General features: G+C 36.6%; 1 protein-coding gene across 2 annotated transcripts in view; it reads right to left on the minus strand.

The window, feature by feature from the left end:
- KITLG (KIT ligand) overlaps nucleotides 1-22,337 on the minus strand; it is a 57,322-nt gene that overhangs the window by 21,301 nt on the left and 13,684 nt on the right. For both annotated transcript variants that reach the window (XM_074870711.1, XM_074870709.1), the window contains exons 2-3: nucleotides 9,919-10,032; nucleotides 1,387-1,449 (exon numbers count right to left, since the gene is read on the minus strand). In XM_074870711.1, coding sequence (XP_074726812.1) covers nucleotides 1,387-1,449; nucleotides 9,919-10,032 — 177 coding nt within the window. The remainder of the gene's footprint in view (nucleotides 1-1,386; nucleotides 1,450-9,918; nucleotides 10,033-22,337) is intronic.

The following is a 22,337-nucleotide window of genomic DNA, read 5'->3' on the forward strand; positions in this document are numbered from 1 at the left end:
CAGCCAGGGGATGGTGGCAGCCAGTCTTACTTCCTTTTTCTCTGGATATTGGCTATTTTCCGAAATGGAAATTTTTCCATTAGTTTAATTATATTATATAGTATCTAGTACCTGACTCCCATAGCATTTGTTCTGCGGAGATTTTCTGTCTAAGGAATCAAGTTTAAACCAGGTTTTCTGAAGTACTCTAAGTTTTAGTAAACATCTTGAGCTCCCAACAAAACTCGTAAGAACACTGCCAGATCTGCCATAATACCTCGTAACCTCACAGCTCAGGGCCCTTCTCTGTCCCACAGCCTCCTTTTCCTCCAGCCATCTTATTATTCAGGACTGAGAGAATGTTGCTTCTGGCATCGTTCTCAATAGGGAATCATTTTATCAATAGGCAATATTGCTAGATTTGTAACGATGTTGTAGGATAGAATGCATTTTTACATGTGTATCACACAAATTGGATTTTCATAATAAAAACTTTGTACAGACACAAACTTACATCTACCAGATGATTTCCAACTGCTGATGCATGTGTACAGTTCTTAAGACAGGCACAATAGTGTTCAGTTTAAATGATAAACTAGTCCTTTTCTTACTTTTTGTCTTTCCTTAAAACAATAGAGTACAGTATAGCGTTCAGCATAATTTCTACTTTCACCTTGTTTCCTTCTCTCCTTTTTCTTGCAGTGTATGCAACAACCATGCATCATTCTAATAATATTTTTTTTTAATTAAGGAAAAACATCAAAAATATTTAGTAAAATAAGCAATAAGATAGTACAAAAAAGCTTTTAATACAAAATGTTACAGAATTTTAAAGAAGGTAGATGATGGTTATTTGAAAGTATCACTATGTATTAACTATGGGATTATATAGAAAGAATAATACAAAGCATGTTTGAATGAAATAATGTCCTCACTTTCTACCAGTTTGTTTAGTTAGTGACACTACCACTTGCTGAATTTAGGGTTCTCTTTATTGGCTACTCAGTATTTGTTGTGCTTTAATGGCATTTCCAGTGGCTGAAACGAGGAGGACATTCTACAGTATATTCCAAAGTACAATTATAGAGAAACTATTTCTTTAAGCAAGCAACAATTTTCAATTGACATGATGAAATAATACCGTAGTCTGACTTTTTCCAGAGAAAATGTTAAAAAATTTAATATGAAGAATCATTTTTCTAAGATTCCTGTAATTAAAAAGGGTTTAAGTGACTCCAGGAATCTCTACATTTCTTTTAAATGAATACTTGCAAAGTATATGAAAAGTGAAATAACCATTATTTAACTGTAACTTACTAAGCTATAGGACTAGGTACAAAATGCTACTGCCATTACTGGTTCCAGTGGGCTATTTTATTGGGATTAACTTGAAGTGGTTGTACATACCAGACTATCCATCTTCGGGACATATTTAAGTGTTATCATATAATCATTTGGGAGATTTCCAACCTACAATAAACAGATAATAAAAAAGTTATTGCTGACTAAACAAAGTAAGGCTTAATTTCCATGGCCGTACTCAACAAAATCTATCAAATATTCAACACAAATTTTCAGCAACCTACCAGGTGCAAAAACTTACATACTTCGGTTTCCAGTGGAACTGCTACTGACTCTTGTTTGCTCACAAATGAAGCATCCTTCCACACCTCTGTAACATTCCCAGATCCGATCTGATCATGTTTAATGCTACCACTTCCCAGCAGAATTAAAATCAGTAATGTGGTAAAGAGACGTGATATGAGGTTATTCATTACTGCAGAAACTCCACTGCATTTTCATCTTTTAGTGGCATGTCTTGAAGTGTTTATGTAACGATTTCTATCTAACCCCAACCACTGCAAACAGTAGAGGACTTAGTAGTCTCTAAGGCTCATTCCTTCAAATAATTTCCAACTTCAGCAAGCATCTGAATCTTCCCTGCCTTGCCCTTAGTTATGTACCAGGTCAGAAAAACACTTGAGCACATCTTTAATTTTGAAGCTGTGCCTCTTACTAACAATAAGCAATATAATTATATCACAGCAATGTCCTGGGGCAAAGAAGAGCTTCTGCACATGTAAGGTGAATGTGGCTTTGCAGATGTGGGTGAGTATGGGCTGTGTTGAAGCAAGGACAAGAGTGGAAGAAGGGTTCTCACTGAATATACAATGCAATCTGCCACAGATGGAATCCAACACTACTGTGAGACGTGGCTGATCATCTAGGGAATGTGCTGAGTGGGGAGATGAAGAGGGTGACACTGACAGGATCCACAATCTCTTGAAGTACTTTTTTCAAAAGGTTTACCAATACTATGATACTTAGTGATAGAGCAAACCTATTTTCTTTTGTATCAGTGAAAGATTCAACTGATATTTCTCATCTTTGTTTGAAATCCATTCAGTCAAAACACAATAAGCACACACATAATTTCTTTGGTGAACCAGAATCTGTACTTTGTTCACCAAAGCATTTCTTCTTCTTCAGGTGAAAGATCATTCTGTTATGGCTGCTTTTGATTCTGCTGCTATAGCAACCAGCACAGGGATTATTTTTTTTTCCTGTGCAGTTTTTAGGTAGTGTTTTGTTTGGCACAACAGAATGTTTTATTTGTTAATTAAAATTTAGTTCCAATTAAAAATTAAAACAACAATTTCAAAATATTGTGGTTCTAGAAATGATCAAGGACAATACTTACGCACAGTCAGTCACTAGTGAATTCCAAACAATTTTTTATTTACAACGTGGGCTGAGCCACAATCTTTCAGTTCAATGACACCTAGCTTTCTCCTACAGCTTTAAAAAACAAGTTTTATACAAATGATCCTGGTAAATTCCTTTCCACAGATCTTTTTTTTTTTTATTTTTATACCTACACATTCCCAAAGTAGCAGTTGCAGAAGTCTCACTAGAATTCCCTGTATCAATTTCTACTTACCTGGCATTTTGGGAAGTTGATTCAAGATACTATAAATACTGAAAAATATGCAATACATTTGTTTTTTATTTAGAGCATCCAATTTATTTTAAATCCTCACCCACAATTTTTTGTATATTTTTTCTTCCTCTGAAAACATTCTGACATCATGACACATTAATAGGTAATCCAGTTTCTTTTCCAGCTTCCTTTGTGTGCCTAGAAAGGTAGGATTAGTAGCACTTCAATCAGCAAAGATAGTGAAGATGCTACTGTATGTGCAAAGTTTCCCATACTCACTCTAGAGGGATTCAATACTTAGCAATGTCAGCAAAAGCACTGTTCTTTAAGAAAGGTCACTGGAAGATTAAATTTGTTCCATATCAATGAACACTACAAGAATTGATATGCATTATGTATACAATCTACTGTCATCAGAGCCTGTCAAGCACTTTGCATGCACAGTTAAAAAAATGTAACTGCCCAAGAGCTCTTACAGCTTCTCAGACAAAGCCAGAGAATACAGCTCAGCCTCAGGTATTTTTCTCCTTGACAGACTGTGAATCGGAAAAGATATTTTTGAATTTACTACTAAAAATGAAGATCATTGGGGGGGAGAGTGTCAAACACAAAATATATGCCCTGCCTCAAGATGAAACAACTTGTTAAAGTTTTATTGATTAAACTCCACATGCCAGATGCTCTGCTGATGGTAAATGATGGAGCTCAGTCCAAGTGAGGGAGTTATATTTGTGTCCCAGTTGGACCTCTCAACTCACATGCAGAAAATAGGGTAGAGCCCCTGATGTAAGAGTGAAGAATATGATTATACTAAATCTGTGCATTTGGTACTCTCTTGCTTTCCTGAAATGAATCTTGAAATTTCATTGAAGACTAACCACCAAGACTACGATCCAAAACCAACCGCTTGATTTTCAACTGCTGAAATGATCCAGAAAGGAATGAAAGGACTCTGCATACCCACTCTGTGCAGGGTGCCTGACTGCTGTGGCTCCCAGCAAGGGGCAGACGACAAGAGGGCTTTGAGCTACCTGAGCAAAGAGGGACTGAAAGGGACTATCCCATGAAACTCCCTGCGTCCTGGAGTGGCTTTTTTGGTTCCTGTACTCAACTCCTTAAGTACAATAACAAATTTGGGGGCAACAAAACACCTGCCTCCATGACTTACCTTGGTTTAGACAAAAGTAACAGTTTTGATGATTATAGAGAACATCACCTGATAACCTTGGAAAGTAGTGTATAGAACTAAAAGAACCCTGCATTGCAATTAAAATGCCACAAAAAGTTTCTCTGATTTAATGGGTGTGTGGGGTTGTAGAAACCCTATCAGGGTCTGAGAAGAGATGAAAAACAGGGCATCTTGACTTACTTATTTAAATCCATATAAAACCAATATTAAGTGCTATATTGCCATTTGTAACAAAATCTCAAACTGGGAAGTGTAAGATTCCTTTTAACATAGAGACATCTGAATATTTAATACAGCACTGTTGTATTGCATAACCCAAATATACTTTTAAAATATGATCATGGTCACATATACAGGGAGATGAAAAAGGGATGTTGTAAAAGTGATTTGGGTTCCATAACCTACTCTTTCATTGCAACAGCAGAACATGAGAGATGGCCTAACTGCAGTCAAGTGTTTTGAAATAAGGACTACTGCTCCTGGAAATTCTCTTTATTGTGACTGTTTTAAAAATTTTAAGGAGACAAGTGTAAATATTTTTTTTTTATACACAGATCAAAGATAAAGTAAGTTAATAAAGTAAAAATTATCATTTACAATTGTTAGTGATTTCTTTTTTACTCTGGGGCATATGATGGGAAAACCATACTTTCCTTCTGGCTACCATTTCTACCTTCCGTTTCTCTCGTCATCATTCCCCTTTTCCTACTCATTAATAACTCTGTATCTCCCTTCTTTGCATCTTAGGCTTTTATTTTCCTGCAGGAGCTTCCACTTTCTGTCCATCATCTCTGCAATCTACTCTATCTCATCTGCTAATGAAGCAGTTAATAAAATCCTCATCATTTGGCTTAAGACAACATGCTAACGATTTCCATTCACACTTCTTATAGTCACAGTGGCAGATTATTTGCAGGTTAACAACACTGGATCATTTTTATAACCCCTTCACTCAGGAGAGTTAGAGCCATTTAAAAATAAATATCAAATGTTGCAGAGACTGTAAAGTACACATTTACAGAAAAGATGCAATGTGGAGGCAAAGTGTATGAAACAGCATGTCTTGAACAAGCAACCTGGTCAGTAAATGCTGGGTATTGTTTGGGCTTCCAACATTGAAAAGAAAGAAATTGCATTAAACAAGTGGATCATGGAGGAGGAGGTGAATATCAGATTTTGTTAATGGATGAAACCAAAATATATAGAGTATATAAAGTACATTCTATAAAAACTGCACAGCCCAGTGAAAATTCTACCTATATGTAGGTTTGATGTTCATATTTAACAAACACATACAACAGATTCCTATTCTAATGCAAAATCAGAGTCACAATTACAGCAATGCAGATTTCTGCTGACTTGCTGTGCTGAAAAGAACAATGGGGACAGGCTTTATTGACAGGTGTTGCAATTAGAGTTTCATAAAACAGAACATTTGTTCATGAAGTAACGTGTTTCCCTCCAGATATCTTCATTTAAAAAGAAGCAGAAGTTCAAGTGATTAGTAATGCAGAATGGGTACTCTGTAAATACTTTTGTTCTCTACAGGTATGAAATTATGCTCTTTTAAAGTTCTCACTATTAAAAGACAAACAAAAAATGATTGTTCAATTGTGCTTTGCTTCTTAAAACCATTTTACTTAGAACACATTCTTCATATGAGAAAATTATATTATAAAGAGTTGAATAAATTTAATCTTACAGAAAATACAAGTCATTTTTGTATGAAGAGATACGCGTTTGGTTTGGTTTTGGGTTGATTAATGCTCAGAAGCCTTATTGTTATTGAGTCTGTTCTTTCTTTCCAATTCCAGTTTGTGGTATGAGTCTAGTATGATGCTAGTGAAAATCCAGATTAACACCACTCAAAATAAGTTATACCATACATCTGTCCTCAATTTATCACTCAACACAAAACTGATTAGGCAAATGACCCACATTTTCAGGCACCACTCACTGTGCCTTATTTATTTTCCAATAGCTTAGGCTTAGTAGACATCCCTAGTCTATATTCACAGAAAGTATGACTGAGGCATGTTCTTCTGATATTCCTAGAATACAATGCAGTCGAACAGAACCCAGTTGCAGCCATGCTCAGGGGTTTTCTACCAGTAATATAGGGGGTTTACAGAACTTGGAACAAGAAGCCCAGAACCAAATAAATGAAGACTAGGTTGTATCAAGCTACAAGCAAAAGAGTTTGGTAGGCAATTGTGGCACTGTTTTGCAAGCAGTAGGTGAACTGCAGTAGAAGTCAGGAAGAACAGAGTAGGAAAAAGAAAGAAGGGGGACATGGATTCATGCTGCAAAGAATTTTAGCATGCGATAGGAAGAGTATGAGAATCTGCCAGGAGTTCATCAAGCAGCATTCTTCTGGCAGCCACGAAGAGCATAACAGATACCATGGAAATAACGAGGAGAAGCTAGGACAAGAAGGCAAACTCAGTGCATGTTAAGACATCACAGGCAGTGTTAATAGTTAGTGCCTTTGAAGGCAAAACCAAGAAGCTTGCCATTGGTAATGAAAAAAAGGAGGAACAGCTTGAAGGAAATAAGTAGAAGATACAGGGTCAGAGCAGCAAATTAATAGACAGAAGGGCAAAATTATAGAAATAGAAGCCAGAAGAAGACTTTTCAGTAGACTGGATTTTTATCCACCAAGAATCTGGAAGAAAAGCCAATTTGTACAGACAGAGAGCTACAAAAACAATTTTTTCTGTTATGACAGAAAAAACAATGGAGGTTTTAAAAGTCAGCTTAAAAGGGTCTGTGAAGTGTCAAGAGCCGAAATGAACACCTTCATTATAGACCTGAATGGCTGGTGAGACATGGTGATATACCTTTACAGTGAGGAGAAAAGGCCCAGGGAAGACAAACATTTTGGGGAGATGAAGAGATCATAATCTGCCTCAGTGGAGGATTCAGGCCATACTGAATCTAAGCTGATGTCTGAGCATTTTTGATGAGACAGGAAGAAGAGAGGCCAATATCCTAAACTGGGACTTGTGTACTACTGCTGAAGAGCTAGTTTATTGCACACAGATATGACTTTGGACAAAAGGGTTTAAAGAACACGACAGCGTGGCCAAGATTAAAGCCTTTAGAAACAACTATCGTACCACTCTCAGCAGATGTGATAGAGCTTGTGGATAACATCACAATAACTATGGGCAATAACATTAACTTCTGTGAAATCCTCGGTGTTACCATTTGTTCTCAGTGTGAAAGGCAAGGACATTTATTAAAGACATATGTCCTACTGGAACAAAGTCTTTGGATCAGTGGAGAAATAAGACTTTTAAAGGCCAATAGGATCAATAAAGAACCTAACCAACCACCTATGGATTCTATGTCTAACTCTGAAGACATAAGTCATCAGAATATCATTCCTTAATTCAATAAGGATATTTTGTTTCAAAAAGCAGAAGTGGTACAAAAACATTTATAGTAATTTACAAGAGTTGTAGGGTCTCCTGCACTTATTTTTAAGCAACATCATGTCGGAGTCCATATTATATGTACTAAGGATATATTTCATATAGCATTAAAAAATTGTACTTTTTAGCAATGTAATCAGTCAGCATTCTCTGTGAATTTCTCCCTTCTTGTATTTACACTGTCAGCTAATGTTATTTTGTTTTAAAAGTACTTTAACCTTTTTGTGTAGTTGTCATGGTGTGACATTTCAAAAGAGAATGACCAACCTGCAATATAGTCAGTTTAATGGAAGCCAAGAGTTCTTATACTAAATTTAAGATACTAAACTTCTTCCCATGTTATCCTTTCAATTCTCAAGTGGCTTTACGGAAATTATTTCCACATGAAAATTCTATGCAAATCTTAACACAGACAGACAAAACAGGGATACAGACTTTCCTCAAAACATTCTTAGAGGCACAACTCAAAACAGAGAGAATACAGGTGTCTGGGCTTTGTATTTTCGCATCTCTCTGTTATCTCTCCAGCCCAAAATATCTTTGAGCTTGCTAGTTAACTTCACCCAAATTTTGCATTTGGCAGAGAATCTGAAAGGTATGGTTCTAAGTCAGGAAAAGGACCGTACAGCATCCTTACTGAGGCCATAGCAGCTCAGCCCTACCCGACTCTGCTCAGGCTTGGGAGCAGTAGAAGCACAGTGCAACCTGAACAGTTGGCAGAGGTTTTCTTCCAGGACAAGCAGCACATACACCAGAACAGTTGCCACACAAAGTCCTTCCTGCTCAGTCAGCAGCCCAAGCGAAAGGGGATATAAATCTGGCAAGTGCTTGAAACATTGCTCAGGTAGACATCATGCCTAGGGGGCATGGGAGGGAGCAAGCAACCATGCTGCATGTGGAGAACTAAGAAGGGATGAGAAGGAGGGTGGGGGTATGGAAACAAAGTGCTTGCAGGGATATGTGCAAGAACTGCAGTTGCTGGACTAGGCTGGAGGAAGATGTAGGAACACAATAAAGTCACAGTCAAATTAAAAACTAACCTAATTTTTATATTAGGTTTCTTTCATAGTATATCTCAAAAGCAAAGTGTGATTGCTCAAGCTGCATGCAAATTTTTGTAACCTGTATTTATACATTCTTGAAGTTTAAATTGCACTAAAGGGCAAGTTAAAGCATTTGTTCTGAATATACATAATTGACAAAATGTTATTGCTATTCCTGTACTAGACAATTTCACCAGCTCTCACAGGAGTTCTGTTATTCTGTCATGCTTTCAACAGGTTTAAATCAAAGCTTAATACTCTTTCAAGAGTTGAAATATTATCTTGAATAAACATGCCAATACTTCAGAATTCTGCCTAGAGGGACTAATGTGAAACAGTAAGCATCTGAGCAGGACTACAGAGCACCCCCAGAGATTTACACTATGTGCCAATGTATATAACAATGCCCAAAGAAAACAAGTTAAGAACACTGCACTGGCAGCAAATGTAAGGGACTCCAAATTAAGTGTTTGATAATATTAATGCTGGTATTGCAACTGTTTTTTCCATAATGAAGCCATAATTTTCAGCTAAAGTCAGTATGTAGATGAAGGTATGGTTGTTATTTCTTAAAAACTTTGGTGTTAGATCCTACACTACTGTAAGTTAGCATAATCACTGACTTCAGTGGAGTTAAATACCAACTGACTTCACACAAGGAGATGCAGTTTTTCAGGTTAATGCAGTGTTCAATTAAGTAACAGTTAAAATGTACTTAAATGGATTCAGTTCTTATATGAAGCCATGAGTCCTTCAGACCTGAACTTCTAGGTACAGCAAGTAGAGAAACACGTAATGAGTGTAGCCCACTCACATCTAAAGACTGTAAGAGCTGTTCAATCATTATTGCCTTGATTGTTACAATGATGTCTAATATGATACTATTGTTATATATGGCACAAGTTTGCCATGTACCTAAGGTAAAGTCTTCTGGTTCAGTTGTGTTTGCCGCCAGTCTGCTCCACGCAGATCAGTAACACAAAGACAATAATCTTTCATCTGCACGAGAGGCAATCTAATTCCAGACAATGTTTGAGGAAATCAAGACTTTTGACAATTTTTATAGAAGTTTGGAGGGAGGAAAACACATATGTACATACACTCCAGCTTGGTCAAGAAGGTCATTTCTTCAATGAACTCTGAAACTATTCTCCAGTCTCTGCAACAAAGGTTTTGGTTTTGATCAAGTGACAGATGTTGATGGAATTTTAATTTTTTTAAAAATATTACCCTGGTTCTAATATAGATTTGCTAACTTTGCTTAAAAATGTGTCATTAGCCACTGATTAATTTTAACATAAAGAATAATATAAAAGAAAAGCTACTTACCAATTTTGCAATGTCATTCACATCATCTGTCACTGGATTCCCGCAGGAGCTTTGGGCTTTGACAAGAGGATTAAGTAGGAGTAGTTGAAGACAAAAGCAAGTGATAATCCAAGTCTATTTAGTAAAAAGAAAAGAAACAAGAAACCCCAAGTAAGCAATCTCCAAAGATGAAGTAACAAGAGATTGTAGTAAAGTTTTTCATTGAAGTCTAAATGCAACAATACTCTTCATCTTTCATGAGGACATATTCGTACCACTATAGTATAATCTTCACGGCAGGGAACCACAGAAATGCACTTAATTGATCTTTTCTGGAAGCAAGTACCTTTAGACTAATAGTGGAAAACCTGGTATTGAGCCATCAGGTTACTTGCACAGGATTCTGCTTAGGTGGGTTTCTGCAAAGTTTACAGATACCAAAGAAGAGAAAGAGACAAACTTTGCAATATTCTTCATCATCAACATAAAGCTAACTAAATACTTGTCATTTACCTGATAAGGTATTTGATAACCTTGTGCCTCTAATGCGATAATGGTTGATAAGGAACAAAATGATACCTGACCACAGCAAGATAAAAGGAGAAAGTTCATGATCACAGCCATTACATTTGGGTACTTAAACTGCAAGCTAAACCACAACTGGACTCTGCCCAAATGTATTTTCTCTAAGTGACGTGCCCTGGCCTCTCAGGAGCAGCAGCTTGGCTTTGGTACTACATTTTCCTCCTAAATCCTATAGGGAACAGCAATGCAATGTACTCACACAGGCTTGTGAGACTCAGCCAGAAAACCACCAGATAACTAGCTGCGATGCACCTGGGTGTCTCCTTGGCTACACTGCCTGAACTTCCTCGCCTTCTGTTGTTCCTTGTGCTTTGCTGGTTTCCCACAGAGCCCCGTGCCAAGTTTAAGCTGCAGATCTTTATCTCCAGAATGTTAAAGCATTTAAGTTATGGATAATCGAAAGTTGCCTCGGGTTGTGAAGCTTCTTGTGCCAGCTGACTAAAGCTGTCAGCAAGAGCCGATGATGGTGTACATTTACTGTAAGTATGGAATTTGCCTGTGCAGGCTCCTGAGCCTCCACGAGGGCAGGACTGAAACCAGAATTTGCTTTTGCACAAACCAAGATACATCTCATTCCTGTCTGTTCCCTGTGACAGGTAGAGAGCTCTTGTCTCCAGCCTTGCCTTCAAACACTATTCAACCTTTCAATTTATGACCAAAGCATATCAAACAACATAGATGAAACTCTCTAGGAGAGCAAAGAGACAAAATCAAAGATTTAAAAGAGTAAGTGTCATTATAGTAACCTAGAGGGGCTAAGAAAGCATGATGATAAAGGTTGCTTGGGAGCTACATAAACATGATGGAGCATTGCCGGGCACTTTACCTAAAGCTGTTAAATCACAAGTAAATGTCTCTCTTCTATATCTTAAATCTTGTATTCATCTCACCTCTCAAGTAAAACTGGTCATTTGCTTTCTTAGAATATGGCTTCCTGACTCATTTAGGTAAAACCAGTGTGGGCTGCTGCTGGAAAAGACAATCCAGCCTCCTCCCCCTACGTCTTGCACTGGCACTGGTGAGATGGTTTAGCCAGCTGTACCAGGCAGACAACTTCCATTTTTGTTTTCCTGTGCTATTTTTCAGGCAGACCAGCTTTTTGATCCAGGGAACTGAGACAGCAGAAATGCTCTGTTAAAGATGGGACAAGCCAGGATTGACCTTTTGGTGAAGCCTGCATTTGGCTTTCCCTAAACTGTATCTTCAGACACCACAGGATCCCGATGATGGGTAGACCTACACACAAAGAAATCAACAATATTCTACACAAAGTACATATTCAATATGCAGCACGTCTTTTGAAAATGCCTCTTGCTTCAACATAACTAGCATTTAGAAATACTTTTAATTTAATATTTGTACAAATAATTATTGAGAATAATTACCTATGTGAAGAATTGAGAATAAGTACCTAATTTGAAGTTAGGTACTTAACACTCTTTCTTACAAAACCTCTGTATATTATGCTATGCAAAGCTTTGTAGTTATACATATATGAACAACTGAATCTCTGGAAAGATGCAACAAAGATGCTGCTAGTCTCTGAAAGGACCTTTGAGAGCTCCTTGCAATGTGTAAGAGCTCAAAGTTGTTTAAGAGCTAGCTTTAAGTGGTCAGAGAAACATCTCTCTCTCCTCACATAAGCTCCAAAATCACAGAGGAAACCGAAGTGGACCTCAAATTAACAAACTTCAGGTTAACTTCCCCGCTATGATTTTTGGAACTGTTATAAAAAAGACAAGATATTAATGACAACCAGCTCCAAAATGGACTAACTATACTGCTTTTAAGAATTAAGAAAAAGTATTTCTACCTTTAAACAGTAGACTAGCAGTTACACTCACTGGAGTTCAGGAGCGTTTCCCTTATGTGTGCTTTGGAGATGAAGTTCATGCCAGAAATCATCCATTTCTTTATTGGGTTTCTCAATACTGAGTAGTATGTAAAAGGAAAATGAGATTTGTTCACTAACTTGTGTCACTGTCATAGGACAATGTTTAACCTAACAGTCTAATAATCAAAAAAGTAACAAAACTCTTTAATTGGAAATACTTTTTTGCCAGAGTGACTGAGTAATATTAATAAAAGCAGCAGCACACTCCAGATAAAACCAGAACTCTGATGTATCTTGTCAATTTTTACACTTCTGGATCTAGAGACAACCCATACATGACCCTTAAAATAACTACGCATTTTATAATTATGCAAATAAGACTACACATTTTTCCTATGTAAATAATGTGATCTAAAAGCATAATAATTTTTATAACTGCTATTAAAAACAAATGTTTTGTAAATTTTGAGATGATTTGAGGTTTTTCTTGCTTGTTTGTTCCCTGTGTCATCCAACAGGAACTGAAAATCTGCAAAATACTGCTAGTTTCAACATGCCTACTATCCAAAATCTTTTAATTATTTGCACTTACAAATATTTATATTACACATGCCTACAGGCACATTGTATGTAAGGACTGTATAGATCAAAGAGCTAAGCTATTTTTGTGTTATTTACTAATGACCAAACCTGCTGTTTGAGCAAAACTTGAATAGACTGAATTAAATCAAGCACAGAACAAAAGGGAAGCTTAAACAACAGCTTTATAAATAGATTCCAGTTTTACACTTTACTAAGCATAAATGAAAGTTACCTCTACAGTACTCTTAACAGATTTCCATATATAATTACTTCTAAGCAAAAATGGGATTTTCAAAGCTGGCCACAGGATTTAGTCACACATCATCTACCAGCATTAAATTGAAGATATATGGTAGACAAGAGGCAGACCAGTATACCAAAGTGCCTCTTCCTATTTTTGGCTCAAGAATTATTCGATTGTTTTTATATTCTGAAATCTCTTAAATACTGAATATTTAAGTTGCTTTTGTGAAAGGAAAAAAAATTATTATACTAGAAAGGATAATTCAAATTAAAGTTTTCAAGTATGCGCTTTTGATCATTCTGCAAATGATTTTTATTATTGCTTATGAGTCACAATCTGTAATTTCAGTTAATAGCATTTCAGAGACTTAGCTAGCCATCCAATGGGTTGAAAGCCATCCTTTCAGTTGTAAATCAACAAATATTTCATTTATGTTCTTCATTTATGATCTAGAGTGTTGACAAAGGCTGCTGAATGAGTGCTTTAGCATCTTTTTCACAGAATGCTATCTAAGATACTCAATCATGCTGGTTAATGTTCAGCTAATTGCTTAAGTGGAAAGCAGCAAGGGGAATACCACATTGCTAAATAAGCCAAACATTGGAAAGTCTGGACATTTCCAAATATCTAGTTTGTACTGAAAACAATTTGAATCATAATTAAGGAGAAATCATCCAAAAAATTTAAAAAAAAGGGAAATAATAAAATGCAAAAAATCTCCACAGGGAGAGGTAGTAACTACACAGATGAATGGGTTCTTCATTACAAAATTTCTTCCATTCAAATCATGTTAGCCACGGATTTTTTCAGCCCAGTTTCTTGAGCAAATCATCCAGTTAACCACAACCAAACCATGGCTACAGTAGGGTTAGCTGACAATATGGAGAAATATTCACCCTGGGACAGGCTTCCCAAATTTATTTTTCACTTCTGTTAATGCTGGGGTAGAAGCATTTTTCAATATTGGCTCCTCAGGCAGTGTTTGCATGCTGCTTTGCAGAGGCACAGCTTGTGAACTTCTGCCATAGACAACATTGGTTGGTCAGTCATGGATAGCTAACTTAATGTTCATACTTACATCTTAAAAAGCCTTTTGTAAGAAGATTCAGAGAAAATTAAAATAGAAAGAAAAGATCTCTCTTGCCTTTATTTTTTTTAACCACAAAGCATCCAGAAGCATAAAAGCATAACAATTATTTCATACATCTACTAATCTATTTAGTTATTTAGCTGTGATAGAGATAATTAAAGTCACAGAAGAATTGTCTTTAACCAATTAAGAAATTTACTGTCAGCATGGAAAAAATCTTAAAGTGAAAGAAGAGCATTTATACGGAATGTAATCCATTTTACCTTCACCCGTGCAAATGGCAGCACTAACTTTAGTACTCTAAATGGCTGTGTCTAAATACTGCTTAAATGCTAAATATTGCTCAAGCCCCAGAAGAGTGAGTTTGGTGTGGAAAAAAAGAGTCACCCACCCATCGCCCATGACCACCTAGTTCTGTAAGCAGTGGAGTATTTTGGCAAGCACATTTGGAACTGGAAAGGTCCCTACAGCTCTCAGGTACCATTGAGATTACTTCAGTGTAGTTGGAAGAAACACTGCGTTATTCCTGAACAACACATAATTGAAGCATTAAGTCCAGTGTACACCCATCATTGTCCTTCAAAAGACTGGCACTAGTCTAACCAAATATAATAGCCTATCAACTAGGGTGCTCACTAATGAGTGACAGACCTGGGTTAAATTTCCTCTAACCAAGGTAATTCCAACTCACAAATATCTGTATTCCTCTTATCTACCTCATAATTACCACCGGAGGCACTTTCCCACCTATGATGTCTTCCTAGTCAGAAGGGGCAAAATGGGGGTACACTGGCATTCCTGACCTTTGTTTTTCAGAACGTTTATGCATTTTACACTGGCAAGCCATTATATAGAAAAAAAAAGACATGTTCGCTGCACAGGCATCAGAACGTTTATGTGTATCCTCGTCTCACACATGCTCCTCCATCTGGGCACCCTAACTTCTGGGAAGCTCCCCAGTCAACATGCGAGTTTTCTTGAACAACCTTTTGGCAGTCTATTGAACAAAATGGAGGCTAACTACAGCTCAGTGCGTCACCCTGCCGGGGTGAGACACCTAAAAGTTTCTGGATCACACCCTAAATGCTTTGTTATGATTACAAAAAACAGATGCATACTTTTCTAGTGACTGATACCATTCTTCATTTTTTTTAACAATGATGCGTAGTAGGGAGAATGATTATAAGAGTAAACAAAATTCATCAGGGAGTGAGTGATTTATTTGGATTCTGATTTAAATACAGACTACAGAAGTGCTGGTCACTTCTTCAGAGTAAGTTTTGGAGTGCTTTAGACACAGAATGTTTGAACACATATTCAGTTATTTACAAAATGCAGAATACTCTTCTACCCAGTTCTTCATATAATAGCTAAAATATGTACTACAAGGGTACTTCATGGCATAAAGGGGGAGGAAATTAATGAGTTATTGCTACAAACATAAGCAGGGAAAGGTGCCATTGCCCCCTACATTCAAATGAGTTCAATGGGCAACCCACTTTCCCAGCTGTTTGATCTTTTTCTTACAGTTCTGTATTTGCCTTTCCATGAGGTTTCCAGCCATAAATCTTCTTCCCCCTAACCTTTGCACACTCACTTGCTTTCTCAGACTTCTGGAATGCCAGACAACTGACAAGAACAGGATTTTCCAGCTAATTGTCCATTTGGTAGCAGAATACTAAAGTGGCTCTTGCTGGACTCCACCAGCCACATGTGCAAAGGAAAAGCCAATTGCTGTATCCAGATGCTTACAGACCTTGTTCCCTTCTAAGGTATGCTGTTAATGAATCAGAAATAACTGTATCCAGGTCAATGGATAAAAATAGTACCTAACCTGTTAAATGCTAAAATGCAGATCTACTTTTTCTTCACTACTTTTTCTTCAGCTGGAAGGAAAAACCATTCTCTAGTTCTGCTAAGTTATGCACATCTTTTTCCTGAGACAGACAAATTTAAGATACGTGGTCTTACTGTGCTGAGAAAATGACTCACACTATTCTTTCCCACCATCCAGATCTTGGGAAAACTAGGAAGCTACATAGACTATATGCCAACTTCATTTCATGCAAACTCAGGCAATTGCTATCATCCTGTACCCCTTCCAGTTCTCCCTGACAGATGCAGAAGCAGCAGGCTGCTCCAGCCAATGCGCTACCGTTGCACTTAGTAAGGTGCAACCCAACTCCTGCTGCATTTGGTTTGTGTGTTTCAGCTGGAACCAAGACAAACATGATAAGCAAGAAGTGTAAACTGATATAGAGTTTGCCTTGCAAATCAATGTAATCCAGGTATTTTGTAATTACATTCAGTAAACTACAAAACAGTGTTTTTAATATGTAAACGAATGTGTTTATTTTCCATTCCTGTAAGGATACCAATGTAAAATATTTGGCTGTTCTAAAAATGTTGGCTTTGCCTCCTTAAAAACGTTATCTGTTTCATAATAAATTTTGTCTACTTTTTATTCTCACTTGACAATCAAGGATTCAGGCAGTTTCCATGCATCCTAAATCTGTCCTGGATGACAGCGAGTTTGTTTAGTTCCCAAACACTGGGAACTGAAGTTACTAAGAGACAGGTAATTATATACGGATGTTGCCTCTGGAGATTGTTTAATGGCACCCAAATAAATATTTACTGATAATCATCCATCAGGTGGCATTCTAGTTCTGCAAAGAACCAGGAGTTTTGTGGACAAAAACTTTTCAATTGGAAGAAAGGTTAAAAATTAAAAAAAAAAATGTTTTGAAAGAAATCTTCCTGTTAAATCATAATCTAAGATTATGAGGACCTTCAGAGGTCCTGCACTTAGCACAGTCTATTTAGGACATATGTACTGGCAAGAGATATTTCTTCCCCTCCTTGTAAAGTTCCATTACAGTCATCCAGGATTGGTACTGAAATTTTACATTTTTTTATACCACTTTAGAGTGATAAAGACCAATATTTACTTGTTCTGTTAACGAAGACATTGAGATCCAAAATACCTACACAATCAGAATAGAAATAAGCAGAAGAACAGACTTCAGTTGACTCAACAAAACCTCCCACAAACTCCGAAGAGGAAGTTTTTTGGGTTTTTTTCCCCCTCCCCCCTCCTGGGAACTTGTGAAAGAGTTTTCCAGCATAAATCCAAAAGCATTTTTAAGTAATTGAAAGGGGAAGGCAAAGTAAGATACAAGATTATCTTGGCAGGGAGGACAAGATTCTCACACTGTATGGAGGTGGATGATGTAACCTCCTCAGGGAATGACAAGACATTCTCTTAAGTGAAATACTTAATTAAAGATTGTTTTTAAAGATTTATTTCAGATGTCTTGCTTGTTTGCCAAGTTTGTGCAAAAAAAATGCACTATCCTGAATATTCTTTTGAATTATGATGAAAATGTACACAGAGTCATCCTTTTAAACCATAGACCTTCAAGCACCAGTAAAGGAAATGGAATAAGAGTTGTTACAGAAATTCTATACTGGATCTTTAATTCTTACCATCTGCTACAAAGTACATGGAATTTGGGTTGGGAGAACTGTTACACTGACAAAATTAAAAAAAAAATATCAAGAACAGCAAAAACATAAGCTGTTTTAATACTTGGCATACGATGAAACTCATGTACATGATCAAAATGTCTCTATCCTGCCTAGTATTTAATTTGTAGTATGAAGTAAAACAGGTTAAGTGTATTCTTATTCTTTCATGCACATAAACTTTTCTATAAAGTAAACTGTATTATAAACATGAAGAGTTTTCAGTTCATGCTTGAGCCTGTGGAAAGAGAACATCCCAAAGAAAATATTCTTATACAAAATTAAAAGGTTTTAGGTGTTTTTTTTTTTTCATTTTCCTTTTTTCTTTTCAATCCTTTTATATTTTCTTGTATAAGCAGAAGATGATTTTTGAAATATAAATCACAGACTGATCAACTTGATCTTAAACTGAAGACATGTCCTCAGAAAGACACTGTTCTGTTTCTGAACTCTGAATTTCTCTATTAACATCCCTGATAGGCCCTGTATCTTTATAGGGATATAAATTCAGCACTAATTTCTGAGCTACTCGATATGAAAGACCTCATTACAAAAGGATTAGTGCTGAACACAGACTAAAGCTGGATGCCAGTGCAGTTGAGATTGTGTTTCATTCACCTACCTTAATTGTATTACATCCTTACAGTTATGAGCTTAGATGTGATTAAACACCACTGTTTGGATATGCCAATACCAGTATAAGCTTTGACACTGCTGAAGGATGACAGTTTTTTACATCAGTATTGTATTATAATATCATGAGACTATTCATTCCTGATGTTTTACAACTGCTATCTACATTGGTGGTCTACAAAAGCACGCAAGATAACTGAGAAACAGAGGTTGCATAAATTATATGGTTTGCATCATGATAAAGATCTTGGGATTGAGCTCCAGTAGTTATCCTCAGTCCCTCTGCCATTGTGAAGTTTTCATGACCAACATCAGGCAAATGTGGTACTCTGCAGTCCATCCAAAAAAGCTCTGGCAAAGCTCTGGCATCATCTGCTACTAAGGCAAATGATATCAGTAACCTGAATTCCAACATACAGGGAAAGGTCTACACAGTCCTCCTCAACAGGCAATCAAAAAACTGGTATTCCTGGACTTTATTTGCCCTGTTCCACAGCAGGTACCCGTTTTCAAAGTCACTGTGGGCTTCAGGTAACACCTGGCACAGGTAGGCTCCAGATAACAGTCCTGTTATATCCCACACCTTTGATGCCGCAGGTAGGTTACATTTGTAATAGGGCTAGATAAAACCAAATAGAAAGAGTGGACAAGTAAAGTGGGAGTGGAGGGAATAATCATAGAATCATAGAATTGCTTATGTCGGAAAAGACTCTTAAATTCACCACTAAACCCTGGCTCTAAGTGCCACATCTACACATCTTTTAAATACCGCCAGGGATGGTGACTCAACCACTTCCCTGGGCAGCCTGTTCCAGTGCTTGACAACCCTTTCAGTGAAAAAATTTTTCCTAACATCCAATCTAAACCTCCCCTGGCACAACTTGAGGCCATTTCCTCTTGTCCTATCACTTGCTACTTGGGAGAAGAGACCAACACCCACCTCGCTACAAGAGCGATAAGGTCTCCCCTGAGCCTGAACACAGTTTTTGAGGTGAATCTTGGGAAACTGTTCCAGATCTTTACTTTTCTGATGGTTAAAAGCCTTCTTGTACTGTACAGTTTAAGTGTACTGATAGCAGTTTATATCAATGTGTTCTCATGGCAACACTGCTTCTTTGCTTATGTAGTTATACTCCCGTCTTTCCAGTTTGTTCTCTTGATATATTTATGGAGATCAATCCTACTATCCAAGTCTTCATTATGCCTAACAAAAAGCCCATCTGAGTTCCAGTGCTCCATGACACAGAAGCAACATAAAAAAACACTAATGGAAAATAAACAAAGCACTGCCTTTCTCTTACTTCTTTTCAGATTACAAATCGTATTTATTTACTCTCTATAGTACCTTAGTTTCACAGGCTCCCCTCTCCAGGAAATGTAAATAGAGGATTACCCTACCTCTTACTGAGCATTGTTGCAGCTATTACAATGGATGCAGTATCCAGCCAGGTGGTTGCTTCTGAAGTGGAGCAAACAACTTAAAATCAACACTTGAAGTCATGCAACTTCTAAATGGGATCACTCCTCATTAGTCAGAGCAGTTTCTCCCATTGATAAATAACTAAATAACAGTTGACATAAAAAGTATTCCCAATTTACTCACACAAAACCTGGCTTCTCTGGATATATTCCAGATAGTAGCACCTGCATCAATTTTAAAAGGCTTGGAACAGGAAATTTCAGTGCACCAGAACTGAGTTTTCACTTTGATATTCCAAAACCTCAGTTGATAACTTTTCAAATTATGATGTAACATGTATTTTCTCTTGTAAAATGTTGGGGAGGAAAGTGATTTTGATGGGATTAAAAAGTCCCAAAACAACCAAATATTCAGCCAAGCCTTTGGTCAAAGTTTTCAACACCAATGACAACACTGAAGAAGGTCATTCTGCTTTTCAGCTGCTTTAAATCTTTTTGGGAAATACTTAAGGGCTATTTCAGGTTTCCTTCCATCATCCGTAGTGACACCTAAAATTTTTAACATAAGTAATAAAGGCTGTCACTCACTCTTTTGGAATTCAAAAGATACTTTTATAAGCACTATTGTAAACCTATGTGATTACCTTGGAGCATGTAAAAAGGATGAAAAGTAGTCTTCACACACTGCTCTACTGTAGGATGAAAGAGTCTCTATTAATGATGTGCCTGTATACCATTCATGATTTAGAAATGTGGGCTTACAGATTTAACACAGTGTTTTACAAGCATCTTGCATACAAAACCCTACGCTAAGTCAAAAGAAGACCTAGTATGCACTGTAAATATTCAGAGAAAAATTTAACATAACAGTGCCTAGTTTGTTAGAAACAGTTTGAGTTTTAAAACACATAACCCTTTCCACACCATGTTCTATTTTCAACAAAACACATGTTGTTAGGCAATGAAGTCGGCTTCTGGCCCCATAAACAGCTGCTGCAGACATTTTAACAATAATCTATAGTCAACTTTTACAAAAACTGCAGGAGGTTTCTGGAAGGTAATTTTTTGGAGGAAAGGATTAAAAGCACCTAAAGGCAAGTTGTTCAAAAGTAGCATACAACAAAAACAACAAAAGCGAAAAATGAAACCTGCATCTCCTGGCTTTGGTGCCAGGTTTTCATCTTCCTTTATCAGGAGAGGCAGAAAAAACCCTGAGGACTTTGAGCATGTTGAACTTATTTGTCACAATAAAAAACCTATTATTCTTTGTTCATTTACATAGTGTTTCTTGATAGAGTAGTTAGCTAACCAGAAGGTCTGTTGTGATATTTCCCTGGGAAATGTGTAAGGTTAAACCTTCACATTCAAAAACTTGGAGCATATGACCACACATTTGTCAGTAATGAAATGAAGTTTCAATGAGCACATCAGAAACAACACTGCTAGGCTGACATTCTCCCTAGACCTATTTAAAACGATTCATTTTTAAAATTTCAGTAGAACTTGATTTTGTACTTCTTATCACTGTACCTGAGAAGCTGAGCTGTATACATTAGTATTGAACCAAGAAATGTTTGTGAGAATCATGCTAGCAGTTTCCAAATAACACAGAGTAAAACAAAACCAGATTTAAATCATTTTCTGACTGGGGAGAAAAAAAAAAATTAATTTCAGATCCTGATTTCAACTCAGTTCTCTCATATGTATTCATGAAAGCTATCCAGTAAATAATTTTACTTCCAAAAAATGCTCTAAGCTCTTAGCATTTAATTTCCTATATAATTTGAATCAGATGCTTTCCTATACATACTCAAAACCAAAGTGAACAATTTAGCTTTAAGGTAATGATCTGTGAAAGAATAACACAATCTTACATTTACACTGTTATTAAAATATAAGTACAATAAGAATAAATCTATTTATTTTGTGAAAAGAATATTTATGCAAAGTGATACACTGATGGATGAGATTAATCTCAAATGCCTTGAAGTTAATGCTTGTGGGACTGCAGATAAATCAGGTAACTGACACATCAAATTAGAAACTAATCTTCAAAACATTTAAGTATGGTTGTAAGACAATGTAAGCACTGGGCAGGCATTAAGCCATTTACCTCAGCAAGTTGGAATTACAAATATATTATGCCTCGTTTTAAAGCAATTGAGTTGGGATATTAGTAGGAACAAATCAACAATATTTTTTTATGTTTTTGATCTAAATTTAAAACATTTTCATCTGTCAAAAATATCTAAGTGATTATTATTATTCCATCTGTACATCTTTTTACCACAGAAAATAAACATAAATTCGTTTTTCAAGATTTACTAAAATGTGTTGTGCCATTGTTAATTCTAAAAGTTCTTTCTGAAATTATTTTCATGAGATATATACATTATTTATTTTTTTAAGGAAAGCAAATTGCCAGAACGGCCATTTTAGTCATTTCAAGCAACATATGAGGTTGTTTCAGGACAATGTAAGCTGAAGATAGCAAAACTGGGATGGGACTGATCAAAATACTTTCT

The sequence above is a fragment of the Strix uralensis genome, chromosome 5 (genome assembly GCF_047716275.1).
Source record: "Strix uralensis isolate ZFMK-TIS-50842 chromosome 5, bStrUra1, whole genome shotgun sequence".
Taxonomy (NCBI): Eukaryota; Metazoa; Chordata; class Aves; order Strigiformes; family Strigidae; genus Strix; species Strix uralensis.